We start from the raw sequence: 17829 nt of genomic DNA, 5'->3' as shown, positions 1-17829 counted from the left end.
GCTCCCAGAGGTTTTTAGAAGTCTGAAACAGCAATGACGTCAGATCGGCTGCGAAGCGCTGCATAGTGCCTACCGTCCCCATCTAGACTGGCGTATCTCTTTACCAGGTAAGGGACCAGGTAACATCTAAAATCTTGAAATGGACATGGGCTACTATACTCTGCTTCTAAAATGTGGCGCCCTATAATCATCACTATCGAGCTGATAATTGAGTTCAACCATAGGTTTCCAACCCCAACGTTCACCTTGTGTCCAGTGCTTAAAATCTCCCCTGTATCAGAAGCCAATGAAGAAAAACCGAGTTTACCTGTAAAAATAATACAAAACAAACATTTCAACATAATAAATATTTTTATTTTCAAACTCAAACTTCAGAACTCAGCCCCAAAGATCCATCTTTTTTAATAAGGTATATAAATAAGTTGCCTTAATAGGCAGACCTGAGTTATACACAAACAGAGTTTCCTTTAAAGGACTGCAGCAATTCTCCCAACCATGTTAGGAGAGGAAGACCAAAGAAACAATCAATATAAATTAACAGACCTCAAACCCTGACATCTTAAAATTCACCCTGAACACTGATGTTGGCTAACCCTGCCCTCGTCAGTAGTAACTCATAATAGTTAATAAAAACATAACGCTAGAAAATATTGCTGTGTAGAAATGCACAGAAACACGTAAAAAAATGGATTGTCTACCAATATTGAAGAAAAAAGGACCATACTTCGGTTTGACCCTGCAAACTCAAGGATTAGCATTTTGAGCAAAATCCCCTGTGCTTTTTGCTGGTGAGCATACTGGTTTAGGAGCTGTTGTCTACTGAGGAAAGTCGGTCATGTAAACAGTACAGCATTCAACTGGTCTATTGACGACGCCGGTTGAGCCCGTGGCCAGACGAGGTGTATTTAAGGCCCAATCCCATTTCTACCCCTTACTCTTTCCCCTTACCCCTCCCCCTTGTTCTGAAGGGGTAAGGGGAAGGGGTAAGTGGTAGAAATGGGATTGGGCCTAAACCTCAGCCACTCAGTGTCGCTGTACACCCTGAGATAAGTCTCATAAAGACTCTGGTATGACACTGAGGGCTGATACAGTCAAAACATCAGCACTCCTGGAGCACACACACTGAAACGCTGTTTAGCTTTGCCATGTTATTATAGCTTTGTGTAGCTGTGTGCATATGTCAGGTATGTGTGACCCACTCACAATAAAAATACTCGCTTTGAAAATCACTGCTTTCTCCAATAAAGAGAATAGGTCATCTTAAAAACTCTAGAAGGAGTGCACACTCAACGAACTCTAGAAGGAGTGTATACTCAAACAAAAACCAAAAATATAAAAAAATTAAGCCAAACTGAAAACAAAAGTATATTGGTTCACCATGTGGGTGGGTATTTACCTGTACATGTTTGTGTGCATGTGAGTGTATGTATGTAATATATGCAGGTGTTTGCATCATGGGCAGCGCACCATCCTGAGGGGGGTGAAGAAGGGGTGCCAGAGGGCCTCCTCCATGGTGATGCGTCTGGAGACGTCGTACTCGAGCATGCTGCCGATCAACTCAAACAGCTGCTGGTGCTCGGCACTCCTACTCTGCATGTACTGCTGTAAGACGCCACACACACACACACACACACAGAGGGTTAGAGCGGGGGACAGCCGGGCCTCGTCCGAAGCATGGTGCAGGGTGCTGTGGCAGTACCTTCAGTGGTTTACAGTGCTTCCTGACGTAGCGGCCCGAGCTACTGTGTTCATCCCAGTCCAGACGCTCTCGCTCCACAAAGTGCCGCTTCCTGCATGCACACACACATTTAAATATATACGGGTGCGTTGCTTCAATACCATACTCTCTCTCTCTGTGTGTCTGTCTGTGTGTGTGTGTGTGTGTGTGTGTGTGTGTGTGTGTGTGTGTGTGTGTGTGTGTGTGTGTGTGTGTGTGTGTGTGTGTGTGTGTGTGTGTGTGTGTGTGTGTGTGTGTGTGTGTGTGTGTACCTGGTCTTGCTGAGGAGACTGGGAGGGATGGGGCCCAGGACTCTCTCCATCATGGCCAGGTGCTCTTTGCTGTCGTGGGTCTGCGAGACGAGGGATGTGAGCGTGAGGTGTGTGGTTGGAACATAACGCGGGCGGGGGAGTACGACGTGGGAGGGCGTGTTGTGTGTGTACCTGAAACACTGTCAGCCCCAGGTAGTACTCCATGAGGATACAGCCCAGGCTCCAGACGTCACAAGCCTGGTTCCAGCCAAGGTCTGAGAAACACCCACACACATGTGAGTGAGTGAGTGAGTGGGTGACTGAGTGACTGACTGAGTGAGTGAGTGACTGAGTGACTGAGTGAGTACCTAGGATGACTTCAGGGGCCCGGTAGTGGCGCGTTGACACCAGGGAAGGGTGGTGGTCGCGGTCGAAGGTTGCGTTGCCAAAGTCGACCACCTTCACGTCCAGGCTCTTCAGGGTCCTCTGGTCCCGCTTCTGTCCCCCCACAGAGTCACACAGGACCCACCGTGAGACACCACGGCCTCCCCCCCCACACCGCCTCCCCCCAGGTTATATTTGCACTGCAATGCGGGGGTCTTACCAGCCGGTCGTTGTACTCCATGTCGTAGTCGGAGCGCACAAAGAGAATGTTCTCCGGCTTCAGGTCTGTGTGTGTCACCTTGTTCCGATGAAGGACTACACACACACACACACACACACACACACACACACACACACACACACACACTAGGTTAGAGACTTTTCAATCAATTTGTTTTGTGCCTGTGATGTACTTTAAATGTAGCAGTTTTATGCCAGAGTAAACGGTCTGTCCCTTTCTCTCTCAGGAGTGGGTACAACCTAGCATCATTCTCCCTGGATGAAAACCCTTACATCAGACACTCAATGTAATGGAGCGTGATCACGGGAAGACAGTCAGGCAGGCAAGTACCATGGAAGAGACGATGGGTATACATTATTCTTATTGGGAAACATTCCCAAGGAAGGCCAAAACAAAGGATTTTAGGTCTGATATTAACAAAACAAAAGGCTGTCGTGGAGACCGTTAAGGTGGAAGAATCCATGTTAATTTGAAAAACTCTATGGGGGGAAGTGGACATGGCTGGAAGAATGCAAGGCCACTAAAGGAATTTACACAATAATGAAGTCAGAATGGACGTGGCCACAGTATCAGACTTTGTGTTCACATAACAATAAAACAAAAAAGTGGGCCAGCGAGACACCTATAGCTGCAAGGCCTTAAGAATTAACTAGTGTATATACGAAGATACTAGAAACGCTAACTTTAGGGTGAAAACACTCCTACCAGAGTTGCACATCACATAATCCAACAAAACGACTAAAAATAAACAAAACCTCAAAAAATTACAAGCGAGACCACTCAACTTTACTTTACAGTGGGGAGGGGGGGGGGGGGGAGAGAGTCTTCAGTGAGGGTTTCAGTTCGCACGACTATTGCTTTGAACAGTATCACCAATGAATTATTTATATTTATTTTTTGTACCTGATGGAAGTATGTTTTCCTTCCCTACAACAGTTCTGTACTTTGTTAATGCATAATAATTAAAAAATATTGATAAAAAAATAAAATATATATACCTATATATTTATTTTTTATTGCACATTGGTAGTCAAGGCGGGGCCCTATTGTTGTTAAGGCGGCTGCCTTAACCATGCAGTGCTGGGGGAAACACTGCTTTACTCTCTTTAAAGAAGCATTTCCCTGGTGGAGGCATGAACATGTATTGAAATTGGGGCTATATGTAGTCGAATAATAAAATAAAAATCTAATGTGGTGCCGCCTTGACTAAGAAAAGGCAGAAAGTGACTTTTTGGCGCTTGTGGATTGAAGACAACAACTCCCACCATGCACCACGATGCACAGCTTCGCTGGCCATTCCCGCTGATCTAGATCTCCGCCTATCGGCCGTAGCAGCCGCAGCCGCCTCCTGTTCCTCTATCAGCTTCAGCTGCTCGTCGCTATATTGCGGCTCGTAGAGGTAGCCATGAACATCTGATTCGAGCATCAGATCTTCAAAATCCCCATCATCTATGTCAGATTCAATACCTTCCGACATTGTACTTCAGTTTTATCAACAGCCTCTGTTAGCTTAGCTTCAGACGCTGTGGATGTTAGTTTCTGGTGGTGAAGTCCCACCCACTGGCACTGCTCTAATAGGTCTGTAGCGTCAGTGGGTCCCACCCCCTAGGGGGGGGGTGGGAGTAGTGCTTGTAGTCTTACGAGAATCCTCCCCTCTTACCCTTCCTATTTACTTCTACGCAAAAATCGTCATATTGCGTCATCTTAAACAGGAAGTGTTGGAGATCGATACGGATCTCTCCAGTCTCTCCAGAAAATAAAAGAATGATGCACGACCATTCAAAAATACGAGTGGGTTTCTAACGATACAGAGCTTAATGGAAATGGGTGAAGTTTCCCTTTAATAAACCTGATTCCTCGTGCTGTGCTGGAGCAGCAGCACATTTCTGGGAACGACAATGCTGACCGCCAATGATAATCGTGTAAGAGGTTTCTCATTTGCTCGACTTGCAGGACATCCAGCCACACGTCCCATGGTCGTAGAGAGCGGAAGAGGGTACGACGAGGGGGACGTTATTGGGGTGAAGGTGGCCGGACTCACAGCAGACTGCTCTGAAGATCTGGAAGGCCATGTGTCTGATGTGCTCCACTGTAAAGGGCAGGAAGTCGTTCTCCCTCAGGTAGTCGAAGGTGCTGAGGCCCAGCAACTCAAACACAATGCAGATGTGCCCGTGATGGTCGAACCAGTCCAGCATTCTCACACACGCACTGAGAGAGAGAGAGAGAGAGAGAGAGAGAGAGAAAGAGAGCTCAGTCAGGATGTATTCAGCGACCTGGAATTACATAAGTGTTCACATAGGCTTGCTTCCCTTGAAATATTATAAGATATTATATAAATGTATTTGCATATTTTGATCCATGGAGTAGAGTCCCACTACATTAATTACTGTGTCCTGAATCGTGGGAAACTCACAATGTGTGGTCGTCATCCAGGCTGTTGATCTCCCCCAGAACTGCGATCTCAGACTGGGCCGCTTCTCGGTAACGCTCAATGTTCTTCACGATCTTCAGAGCCACTCGTTCACTCCTGTTGCTCACACACGGACACACACGTCAGTACAAACGCACAGTGAGTGATTGACAGAGGGTGGGTTTTAGGTGGCAGTCCTTTAGACTTACTTGTTCCTGTCCAAGCACTCCACCACCTTTCCAAAGGCTCCCTCTCCCAGAGTAGAGACCACTTCATCTGGGTTGTGAGAGAGAGATAGAGAGAGAGAGAGAGAGAGAGAGAGAGAGAGAGAGAGAGAGAGAGAGAGAGAGAGAGAGAGAGAGAGAGAGAGAGAGAGAGAGAGAGAGAGAGAGAGAGAGAGAGAGAGAGAGAGAGAGAGAGAGAGAGATAGAGATAGAGATAGAGATAGAGAGGGAGAGGGAGAGGGAGAGAGAGAGAGAGAGAGAGAGAGAGAGAGAGAGAGAGAGAGAGAGAGAGGTTCAGATAATTGGACAGCTAGATACCAACAGACTTAAGCTCTGGTCAGCTAAAACAGGCCTAAACTAACATTTTAGCTTATGGTCGGCAGGATCCAAGGTGGAACTCCTCATGACATTGACTCTTGTAAGGGCAGACAGAATCAGCCCTAACTGGAGGTGTTGATAGCAGAAGGGCAATCTTTGAGCTGCCTTAGCATCATTCAAAAACACGGTTTAAGAGAAATACATAATGAATCATGTCGTTTTAACCAGCTCCATACAAATTAAGTATTGTATTCTGTTACAAATTCATAATAAAAAAGAGCCATGTGTGAAGAATTTTTTTTCCCCACAAATAACTATGCTTCCACTCGGGTAGCGAGTACCATGATCGATATGTAAAGCCAATGACTACTCTGCAACACACAGCGTATTTGAGCCATTCTAACAATTTGATTGAATGCCCACCCATAATCAGTATGAAACTACACGTGTAGTTGCTGCTCTGTGTACACATTTAGCATTTTTCTATTAAAACCTCAAAGCCCAAAGGGATGACTGTAAGACAGGGCCAAAGTGAGCAGGAAAAGACACAACAGATTGAGGTGGGGTTTGTGTACATCGTTCATTGAGGAGGAGGCCGGCATCATAGACCAGGTGGCCCTCTCCGTCACCGCCACAACTCTTCCTCTTCGTCCCGCCACTCCGCTGTACGCCGTCACCATCGTGGTCGTCGTCAACATCAGCAAACAGTACAACAACCGGCCAGGCAGAATACAGCCAGAAGAACGCCGCCATCGGTTGGGGGGGGTTGGGGGGGGGTGTGGGGGGGGGTGTCGTCACCCAAAGACGGAGAGACAGAAACAGAGTCGGTGGGGCTGACAGAGGACATTATGGCGGCAGAGCGTTGGCGTTGGGATTGGCACGAAGGGCGCGGTGGGAGTCATATTCAAACCCCTGACGAAGCCAAGCCGGGGGCGTACGGACGGCACAATGGGAAACACATCGGCAACGTTTTCAAAGACAACCTCAATGCAAGAAGCCACACTAAGCTAGCGGCTTGGTCAAAGGTTTCCCCAGCTAGAGACAGAATGGATGGGATAATGTAGGATCAAACCCGCTGGTTAAAATGATACCTAACGAGGTGTTTAGCGATTTAGAAAACCAACAAAAACCAGTCATTTAGGGAAGAAAGCGATTAGGTAGCACGATGAAAAGCCAGAGCCCATCTTACCGAGTTGCTGTTTTGACTGCCGCTCCGACTGTTTACTCTGGAGCGCGTGTGCGAGTGTGTGCGTTGTGTATGTGCGTGCGCAGAGGAGTGAGGAACCTTCTGCTGCGTGTGCACGGAGTGGAGGTGTGCGTCACTGTGGGCCAGTGTCTGGGGTCTGGTGGGCCCCCCTGTGTTTATGTTTGTCTCGGTCCGCGCGCTGTGGCAGACGGGGACCTCCATATCTAGCAGCAGGGAGACAGACACAGAGCAGAAAGCAGGACAGCCAGGTTCAATGTGTTCAATTGAATCGTCATGCAAGACATTAGCACGCATGGCTCTCATGCAGGTCATGACCTAACAGTCCTTTGACATAGAGGAGTAAAAAAACCACATTGTGTCATTTCGGGAACTCCAAAAAAACTGAACAAAAATAGGTCTAGACATTAACTAGACTATCAAGTTTGAAAGCGTGTTGTACAACAAATCCTTCCCACATTGAAGAGTGCACTACGGTTGAAACGGCAGTATGTAACCTTGTGACCCTTTTACCACTAGCTTGAAAACCACCATATTCCTACCCGCTCCATATGCCCTGAATGCTGCATAGACATCCATTGAGGACTACCTTTCCCATTGCTGGTTCTTATCAGGGTCCCCATGGCTCTTGTCCGGTCCGAAGCGCCGACTCCTCTGCGGGGTTCTCTGGCCTTGCTTTGCAGCGCCTGATGTGGCCTATTGGTATTCTGCCGGCAACTGCCCATAGAAACGAAGGATCGGAAAGCACAGGTTGATGAATGAAGATGGTTATTTAAACATTTTCATTAAACAGAACCAGGTCCAAACATTGGAGGTGAGGACCAATCATTTTAATTAATTGATGAATATTTCCTCGTGTGTATGGACTAGATATTGTCACTTTGAAAATAGTTGTTTAGATGTAAAAAAACGACAACATGCAATTATTCTCAAGTCTAGCCAAAATATTTCAGCAACCAATAATCAAGTACAGATACATTTTACATTTACATTAGGGGCATTTAGCACACGCTTTTCTCTAAAACGACTTACAATAAGTACATTTGTCAGAAGACGGAGAAACAATATATGGCTGTCGGTGCATTAAGGATGTTGGTAGAACCAAGTGCAAAGCACTTCAAATCGCTAGGTTAACCCATTCCCCGAATACACCAAAGATATAGCTAGGATAAGATGCTACACAATGCTAAGTACTATAACTAACTACAACGGACAATAAGTGTGTGCATTACGTGCCAGGACATACAACATACAATACGTGCGTGGGAGGGGTGGGGGAGGGAGGCTACGCAGAGTCCAGGTGAACTCTGAACAGGTGAGTCTTGAGTCTTTTGCAGAGGCAAAACACAATTTCATACTATTGATTAGCTAATCAAGACATGCCAGACAAAAATGTATTTTTATTAGAAGATGAAAATCCTGGCAATTGACCCTATTCCACATACAATTTAGTACATGCCAAATCAATATCTACAATAACTAAATGTTATTGGAATAACTGAATTAGTCAGCACTAATTAAACTGAGAATTAGACCCTAAGAATTAGCTTGTCCAATGATTACCAGTGTCCAATGATTATCGATTTGTTAATCAGTCAAACTATGGTAATGTTAATCAATTCTTATTGCGTCAATAAATATAAAAAAATTAGAATAATGACAAAATGCATACAGTGCAATCCCACTACAATGAGGTACTACCAGCGCTGAAGAAGCTCTTCTTCTCACCACTTATGAGTGTGCTCCCCAGACGCCTACGACACGACGCTTTCGGTGGGCAATAACAAATCCAGCCTGGTAGGTCTGCTCTTGATGTGAAAGAAAACGTTTGTCCTCTTGCTCTACTGCCGTCACACACGCATCCTCTATGTACTTTACCTCTGCATAAAAAATGTATGCAGAGGTTAAATCTTATTTTTTTTTTGGACGACTGTTTGATTTAAGCGTGACGACCTCTCTGCTGACACTGCTATACATAGAGTGAACCCCGGGCACACTAGAGCTCTCCCATGTCCAGCTCTGCCCTGCCTTTAGAGAGGGGTGGGTCACATATCAGCCAGGACCCCCAATCTGTCCTGGATCATTCCACACTTACTCCAGTGAGGTAGGCTGTTGCTATGCAGGATGTGGAGGACAACAACGTGACTGTGAGATGACACAGAGTTGCCCATAGAAAATATTTACATGCATTTTTGGCATTTTTGTTAAACAATTTGAAACGTTCATATGGAAACGGCCTCTCCATGGAGATGTTCCACGGCCAGACGGATTTAGAGAAGAGGCCAGGGTGGAAAGGTTGCCCGTGACGCCTGCAGTGAAACGGTGGGGGCGTTTTTTGTTCCATTTAGGTATAGTGAAGACAAGGTGCCTCAGCGGGGACCACGTCTGCCGTGTCAACAGCCAGGGGCCTTCCGCTGCACCTGTCTCCGTCACTCCCTGCCGCGCCTCGACACGTCCCGGGGACGAGCGGCGTGCAGAACGTGCTGATAGGACCCTTATCCCACCCTTCTTCCTGTTATCATCGCCGCCTCGACGCCAGCTCTCGTTCCACCCTTGACCTTCTCTGCCCCCCCCCCCCCCCCCCCCCCCCCCCCTTTCCCTTCCCCCATCCCTACCTTAAAAAGAAGCCCCAAAATAATGGTACATGTTTGTAGCCTTGTTGGGTGACTGCCGACAACTTGACTAGACGATGTCGCCATCCGTTATTAATCTAATCCAATCCTCAACAGTAAGAGGGCCATATCATGTTGACTTCAAGAGAGGGGGAGTCGCCCATACTCCCGCCTCCTCTAATCAAATGCTAGACATCAGAGTTAACATGAGCATCCCCCCTCATCACAGGAATGCTTGCAACGGAAACCCCATCCCGCACACACCCCTTAACCACGCCCACTGGAACCCCATGTTCTCTGAGCACACACACACACACACACACACACACACACACACACACACACACACACACACACACACACACACACACACACACACACACACACACACACACACACACACACACACACACAGCGGTAAATCTGTGCTGAGAATGTCTCACTCCTAGCTGCCAACATGCAGGCCCGTTGTCACTCTGTTACCCGAGTTCTCTCACTCAGTACGCGCTGGGACCGGGGGGAAACACCACTGTTCCACAGCTCAATGACACCAACTAATACCCCCCCTGCCACAGTTCAACACCACAGCCTCACTATGTATCACTATTTTCATTAGATGATTTTTTATAAAAATAGACCTGAAGTCTTTGTAAGCTCTTTTACAGATTTGCGGCTACAGCAAATGTACGAACAAACAGAACAGGCACAATATGAAACATTATCAGCGTTTAGAATTGGCACTGCAGTCAAAATGACGGCCATACAATACAGCCATCACCTCCCCTGACTGGAGACTCAAGCAGGATGCCAGTTGGAGGTCTATCGACAACTGGTCTGTTTTGAAGATGACGTGCAACCACGAGTCCTACACAGTCAGTTGATCAGCTAATCTACACGTTTGCCATTTATTGAACATTAGTTTGTGTGGCATCTGTCTTCAAATCCTTCCGGGGTCTTAGCCGTCTCCATCTTTCAAATGCATCTCCAAGGTGTACCCTCTTTATAGCACGGCTCGGATCATAGAGCTTTTTCGAAGAAAGGACGAGGGTTTTTAGTTTGGTCCATTTGCTTCTATAGCTGCAGGACGCTGTGTTTGTGTGCCGATTTGTTTCATATCTGGTATCCTGGGCTGCTCAATAATAATGAATCATAACACACAGGCCAAAACAAAACAGTACAGAAGTTTAAAAAGAGAACATAGCGTCTCTGACGTTGTTGTCGGTGAAGCAAGTATTTCAATTTAGCATTGTTCCTTAATCTCTCATGTCATATCTTTGTCATGTTTTGGTACATTCAATGGGTTGCCTGTTGAACATGCAAGTCCACCTAATGCTTTGTGATGTAATAGTCAGTGTTACTGATGTGTGGGAGTGCTTTGTGCTGCATAGAGTTTACACAATTCACTCTATTATGTTACTCTTATAGAGGTGCTATCACTTGTGTAATGGTATGACTGACCAGGTGCCAGTTAGGTCAGGGCCTAAAATTTTTTTTTCCTAACATTAGCCTAGATTGTCTATTCAGACATAGACTGTGCGTGTACAAATCTGGTTCCCTTTATAGTACACTACTTAATAACCACTATGCATGTGCATAGTGTGCATTTAAGTGGTTTGTTTAGTGTGGGTGAATTGTGCGTGTGTATGTCAAGGGGCGTCTTCGGGGTGTGACAACACATAACTGCAATAGTGGATAACTAGTCCTGCACCATATGTTCCAGAATGTACACTGTTACAAGTCCTGCTATTCCTGTACCAAGCATGTAAAACAGTGTTCTGTCCAAGAGAGGCCCTGTTCCATATGGGCTGGTAGCAGTAGCGAAACGCATGCCAGCAGACAAATCAAAACACCCACAGTAAAGCTTTAGCTATTTGTTTTTTTATCGCGATAGTTGGTGGAGTTGAAATGCCTTTCAAAAGCTTTGGTTTTCTGAACAAATTTAAGCTCTGGTGTGGGTCTTCCTGTTATTTACTCCAACGTTTTTATCAAGAGTTAACCTAGAAAACGGTGTAGATAACAATTAGAACAAAAATTCCTCACTTTACCCATAACGTTCCAAGACGAATTGAATAGGCCGTTTTGAAGGGTTTATCTACTCAGAAACATATTTGTCAAGATAAATGAATGAATGAATAAAATACAATTAGAATATCTAGAATCTCAGTCTGTGATAGCCAGCATACTGTTCTTTGCTGGCTAAGTACAAAATACATATGCGTGTACGTGTACGTGTGTTTATGTATGTGTACACACACACACACACACACACACACACACACACACACACACACACACACACACACACACACACACACACACACACACACACACACACACACACACACACACACACACGTATATTACAGTTGATCACTTCTCTTTGTTTTTCTTACATTTACACACTTTAATATACTGTCACTGAGCCACTTTATAATGTATACTATACGGTTTGCTCTGTCTGTTCTGTTTGCCCTGTTTGTTCTGTTTGTATCTATTTCGTCTTGAGGTCTTCCAATGCTACTGTGCTGTAACAAAGGAATTTCCTCTTATCTTAGGTCGGTTCCCCTCTGGTCGGTAGTATGTTGCTGGTACTTTATAGAACAGTATCTGGCCCATTGGCTAGCCTTAATTTCATCCCTTAATTCTTGAACAGCTTTTCATTATATTGTAAATCTTGCTTTAGCAAGTTTGTGTTTGTTTCCTGTGAACCAATCAATTGAGTCATCTCGAGACAGCTCCTTTCATCTGAGGCACAGGAAGAAAGCTGTACTCCTAATTCCAATTATTTGAATAGTTGGATCTTTGGAGGGGGGGGGGGGGGGGTAATAATGAAAGTAATTATTAGCTGCTTCTATTTTGAAAAAAAAGATTCCAAAAACCTGTACCTACTAATAATAACTGGGTTGGTCATTTACTAAACAAGAAATGAGCAGGTAGCAATGTTATTTCAGTTGATGACAATCCGTCACACACAAAAGCACCAGTGTGATTTCTGTGCGGGTGACTAGCAGTGCATTGCCCAATCTTCAAACCACTTGTTTGCTTTGTGTGCATCATTGGAAGTAGGCATACTCTCAAACTATGAAAGCTGCGTGTCTTCGGTAACCTTAAATGGGTGATATCATGCTTTTTCGACAATTCCCTTTACTTTAGACTGTTATATGACATATGTATACATTTTTTGCGTCTGCTAAACTAGATAAATCTAAGTCCGAGCCAGGAGTAGTCTTCGCCTCCACCGAGAACACCCCTCAATAAGTGTGTGAAACAGCTTTTTTGAGCTCAAACTTTACTTCCGTAAATTTGTGTGACCTCAGACTATGGGCAGGGCTGAAGTGCAGAAGTTCTGGCGACCCACAATGTCTACAACTTCTTGGGGTTGTGAATTTGCAGACACACGCGCAAAGCGTTCGACCAACCTAACCCTATTCTAGTAGCTGACCAATCACAGCAGACTGGGCTACTTGGGAGGGGGGCCTTAAAGCGACATGATACTTAACACAAAGTTTTTGAAAGACGCTGAAATGGATTTTGCAGAGATTAACAGTGTGAGAATAATAAGGGGTATTTTTTAAATAAAGGCATGTAACCCTATTCTAGTTGTACCCCCAAATGCAATTACTAACGCTAAACAAGCATGATATGGGATCTTTAAAAGGAGAAATTATAAGCTGAAAAACATGCAATTCTGCAGCAGTTGACTTTGCTGGCTGTAAATCAGACAGGAAATGATACTCACTATGAATTTACATGGGTTGTCAGTCCGCGCCTCAGTATGAAAAGTATATGATGAGAAGTACAAAGTGTGTACTATGAGAAGTCACGGTACCGTGTGTCAGGCACAAAAAGGTTCCTGTTGTCCAGGTACTAAGTATGCTAGTACTCATTAAATAATATGGCAAGGGCTCCTTCGTGCCATGTACTAAGTGTATTACCAACTACTATGTGTATTACACCAAAGTTCCTATCACCCGAAACATTTCGATTTAGCAAGAAGAATGAATTATGGATGTAATGCATCACATGAATTCTTTCATTCAAAAGGTTAAATGCCTAAATCTTATCACTATTTTGGGTATTGTTTGTTATCGTTAAGTGAAGCCGAAATGCCCGCTGAAAAGAGGCGGATTCAGGAGAGAGAGAGACAACTCTAGGAGGCAGCAAAGAGGAGCACATCACTGCAGGGTTGGCTAAGAAAAGGAAAACCAGCAGGTGAGACAGAGACTTGGCATTTTGATAAAGCCGACACTGTGTAGGCTAATTGATTAATTAATCAGACTCATATTTTAGCCTACTAATGGCAATTCTTCATAATTCCATTACATTTAAGATGAGGAGCAGCCACAAGCCTCCAGACACGAGGACAATGTGGACCAGGAGGCACATAGGGCAGGTAGGCCTAAGTGCTGATCACCCAATATGAGATGAGAGGACCATGCTAGAAAGTACAGGGTTAAAGAGCCTTCTCAGTCTTCAAATAGACTGTGAGTTTTTTTTTTTTTTTTTGCCCTTTTTTCAGGTCAGAGCAACTGCCCCTCAAGATTCCTGTGCACGTCCCTGGCCCCTGTACTCTTTTTGTCAGGATGTAGACCATCGACATTCCTGGTGTCTCAGTGCTCAGTGTGTACAACGGGGTCCTGGTGTCTCAGTTATAAGTGTGTACAACGGGGTCCTGGTGCCTCAGTGATAAGTGTGTACAACGGGGTCCTGGTGTCTCAGTGATAAGTGTGTACAACGGGGTCCTGGTGTCTCAGTGATAAGTGTGTACAACGGGGTCCTGGTGTCTCAGTGATAAGTGTGTACAACAGGCAGGCCTGCATTAACCTGCCATTGTGCCCTGGGGCTGAGAGGTTTCGTAGGCCCCCTGAGACTGGATCTTACAATGAAGATGTGTAAATTATTTTCCACCCCGCCCACGTCCAGGAGGTACTATTTGTGGTGGAAAACGACCCGTGCTGCTACCGTGTCGAGTCGTGTCGAGTCGTGTCGAGTCGTGTCGAGTCGAGCTACATGTGCGGTGGAAAAGCGGCATAAGTGTGTACAACCTGGTGTCTCAGTGCTCACTAAGTGTGTACAACCTGGTGTCTCAGTGCTCACTAAGTGGGTTCAACCTGGTGTCTCAGTGCTCACTAAGTGTATACAGCTGGGTCCGGGTGTCTCACCGTTCGTAGGTCTTGCCGTGATGGTTCTTCCTGGGGCACGTATCCTTGAGCTCTGCTTCCTCCACTGGACTGCTTCGGCGGGGCCGTTTGGTGGTCTGGGCCTCCTCTTTCCTCTGCGAGCCGTATCCGTCCTCCACCCATTCCTCTGCAGGGGAATGCTGGCGCTTTGAGCGCCGCATATCTGCCAAACAAGGAGTGAGACAAATTGTTCCCACGGTGCACCATAAAACACTATCCCCAGTTAAAAAACTCAAGTAGGCAGTCAAGTACAGACCGAGGACTCCTGGTCAGGCAACCTTCCCCCATCTGTGTTTTTGCAGAGGGGTGGTTGTGTGGGAATGAGATATATACTTGGGCTTCTTATAGGAAGATTATATCAGTATAAGATACTATTAAGAAACCATTTCAATATAAGTACATTGAATACAATAATCATATGTGTATTGATATATGTCTGTACTAGTGAGTCTGGACACATTAGTGTGATTCTTGTTTGTGTCCACAAAAAAAAAGGGTTTAAAAAGCAAGGATTTGTGATGAAGAGGAAGGAATCTGCAAATTAATCTACACTAAAGAACAAATGGTTGGTTTACATGTTAACCCCCTGAAGGGTTTGGTGTCTGTCTCCACAGGCCTGGATGGGTTTGTCAACAGTACCAAAAATCAAGGTCATGGGTGGCGTGGCTGGAGGGCGAGGTGCCGAGTGGTGGACTTCAGCACTCTCATGCAGTCGACATGCAATGGAGATGGTGTACTCTCAAGATCACAACGCTTTCAAGATTTGCTGCGAACAACCGTAAACCTTCCAATGTAGTATCCTACGCCTTATCCTAAGTATTCAGTTGACTTGTCCTCTTGGAAAACCAAAATGATAACTTGTGGCTACGCATCGAAACAAGCTTCAAAAGGAACTTTCTGTGTAGCTTCGTCGGTTTTAAAAATGGAAAAACCACCATGGATAAAAGTATCGACACAATAAATGCAATAAAATATAAATTCTCTGCACGAATCTGCAGACGTAAAATAATGTTATAGTGTATTACTAATGTTATTAACGTTAATTAACGTAAATGATATAATGTATTATTGACGTTAATATTAATAATACACTATAGTATTACCGTTACTAACGTTAATACCATAGTGTATTATTAACGATACGAACATTACTTCTAGCCAGGGGAAAGGTTGGAGACGTCAATGATCAGAAAAGCCACTGCATTGTAAACAATTTGTTGCGGATAAAGTAGAGACTTATACACATTAGCCTAAATTATATTTAATTATGAGTGTATTGAGGTAAATAAACACATAAACCATGATTCAAACCCTCCACACGAACACACACACACACACACACACGCACACGCACACCTGGCAGAGAACACCAGCCGGGTGGAGTCGCTCGACGCGCGAAGAGCACATGTTTCAGTGTGGTAAAACGCCCCGTTAAACAAAAAACACTTCTTATGATCTTATCAAATAAAATATATTTGTTTATTCAAACCATGTTATTTTCAAACTATTTCATAAAAAACATGGACAACTATACCGGGGCCACAGGGAAAATGTCAAAACATTTGGTGTGGTATCGGTTTACTGCGGCTGTGACCGAATGAAACGCAACGTGGGCCAGCATTCCCTCGTAAACATAAAAATATATTCACCTTTGGCCGTGGGCTATTTCGGCTTCTGAAATCAGATATTGTCCTTTTCCATAAACACGGACCCGTCTTTGGAGACCCCCGGCTGTCTGTTTACAATCCGCTCCACGACCGAAGGAAAGCCAACTGTTGTTGGTTCACGGCAGAACGACTTGCTTTACGGCTGCTTGTGTGGGTTTCTGGGATATGTGGTCCATTCTTACCAGATGGCCAAATATATACACTGCTGTCGTTCTATGATGCACATAGGTTCCAGTAAGGTTGTAGTTCATGTCCCTTGCCTTCCATACCACAAATCGGTGTCACTAAAAATGTTATCGTTGCATGCGTTTTTCTCTATATGCATTTTGTGGTGAGCTGGAGATTGACTTTTTACCTTAATATAATCTATATTCTTAGTTTAATCTTTATTGGAATACCTAGCCACTATTCAGAAAGATATATAACGTTTTATCATTGAAACAATTGAACTATATATTTCAATACTACAATAAGGCTATTAGAGAAATATAATGTGACGTTACACTAACCATTTTAAATGAGAACAATTGAACACATTTAAAATAATTATACACATGGAAAATTACATACAATTGGATACAAACTTGTTGAAAATAAATTCAAAAAGTTTAACACATTTCACTTGTTTTCAAGCTATCCTGCGAAGGGGTATTTGTAACTGCAATACAATTAATTTTTGTTATTATTTGCCAGGACATTATGATTGTTGAATGAAAATGTGTATTTTAAAAATCCTCAACAATATTAGGGTTAAGTTGAGCGTATTTGTGTGTGGTTTATTTCGGTAGCGGACCAGGATTTTGTAAATCATGTTTAATGGGTTCATAAATATCGAAATGTTATTTTTTTTACTTTACTAATGCAAATCTATTGCTTTTGCAAAGCGCTTTTAGCCTGAAAATTGTAATAAACTGAATTAAATAGACATAATGACTTAACTTTCTCTGGTTAGTGGGGTCCATTTAGTCTCATTTTGATTAAACAAAGAAAGTAACGGATGCAATTGAAGAGAGAAGAGAGAGAGGGTCAGAGGGACAGAGAGACAAAGAGAGAGAGCGAGCCAGATAGAGAGCCAAAGATGGAGAGCGAGCAAGCGATGGGCCAATGAGTTTAACACACTTTCATACATGAGACAAGCAGCCGTGATGAATTACAGCGAGACAGCATGTGGACACAATAAAGATATAGGGTGGGCAAATTTAATTTGTATGAGAGCACACAAACAAACACACACACACTCAGGCACACACACACACACACACACACACACACACACACACACACACACACACACACACACACACACACACACACACACACACACACACACACACACACACACACACACACACGCAGACACACAGACGGGAACAGACAGATTGATTTATAGACATGCAGCCACAGTCTTTATTTAGGCTTTATATCCATATGAAAACACATTTGATGCAGAATAAGTAATATTTATAACATGTTCTCTTATCTTAATAAATGCAATTGGATTCTATGTGTCTCAAAGCAATTGCATCTGTAAGCTTTTGTCTAACTTCAGTACAAAAAGGATTACCACGTATCACCATAACATATTACAATTATGATACTACGAACTCCTGGGTCGTTCCCT

The 17829-nt window shown here is 44.3% G+C and overlaps 1 protein-coding gene across 5 annotated transcripts; it reads right to left on the bottom strand.

Annotated features, from left to right (window-relative positions):
• Positions 1-332: 332 nt before the first annotated feature.
• Positions 333-16339, bottom strand: LOC115547459 (dual specificity protein kinase CLK4). 5 transcript variants are annotated; one of them, XM_030361683.1, is made up of 14 exons: positions 16191-16339; positions 14524-14704; positions 7339-7466; positions 6735-6955; positions 6121-6208; positions 5213-5279; positions 5007-5120; positions 4635-4801; positions 2573-2667; positions 2337-2466; positions 2161-2243; positions 1990-2069; positions 1700-1790; positions 333-1602 (listed from the first exon to the last, which is right to left on the bottom strand). In XM_030361683.1, exons 2-14 carry the CDS (start codon positions 14700-14702, stop codon positions 1453-1455), a joined length of 1593 nt encoding a protein of 530 aa, XP_030217543.1. In that variant the 5' UTR covers positions 14703-14704; positions 16191-16339; the 3' UTR covers positions 333-1452. The 5 variants fall into 5 exon arrangements, with proteins under 5 accessions (XP_030217543.1, XP_030217545.1, XP_030217546.1 ...); XM_030361685.1 differs by having other exon boundaries at positions 6831-6955; XM_030361686.1 differs by lacking the exons at positions 14524-14704; positions 16191-16339 and adding an exon at positions 8478-8761.
• Between the last annotated feature and the right edge of the window lie 1490 nt (positions 16340-17829).

This window comes from Gadus morhua, chromosome 7 (genome assembly GCF_902167405.1).
Source record: "Gadus morhua chromosome 7, gadMor3.0, whole genome shotgun sequence".
Lineage (NCBI taxonomy): Eukaryota > Metazoa > Chordata > Actinopteri > Gadiformes > Gadidae > Gadus > Gadus morhua.
The sequence above is the reverse complement of the archived record's forward strand: the minus strand, read 5'-3'. Positions and strand labels throughout refer to the sequence as shown.

Coding starts and splice junctions, on each gene's coding strand:
- LOC115547459 (XM_030361683.1), bottom strand. CDS start 14,702: ATGCGGCGCTCAAAGCGCCAGCATTCCCCTGCAGAGGAATGGGTGGAG. Junction 6,209..6,734: donor GCAGTCAAAACAGCAACTCG/GTAAGATGGGCT, acceptor GACGGCGTACAG/CGGAGTGGCGGGACGAAGAG. Junction 2,467..2,572: donor TGGAGTACAACGACCGGCTG/GTAAGACCCCCG, acceptor GTGGGGGGACAG/AAGCGGGACCAGAGGACCCT.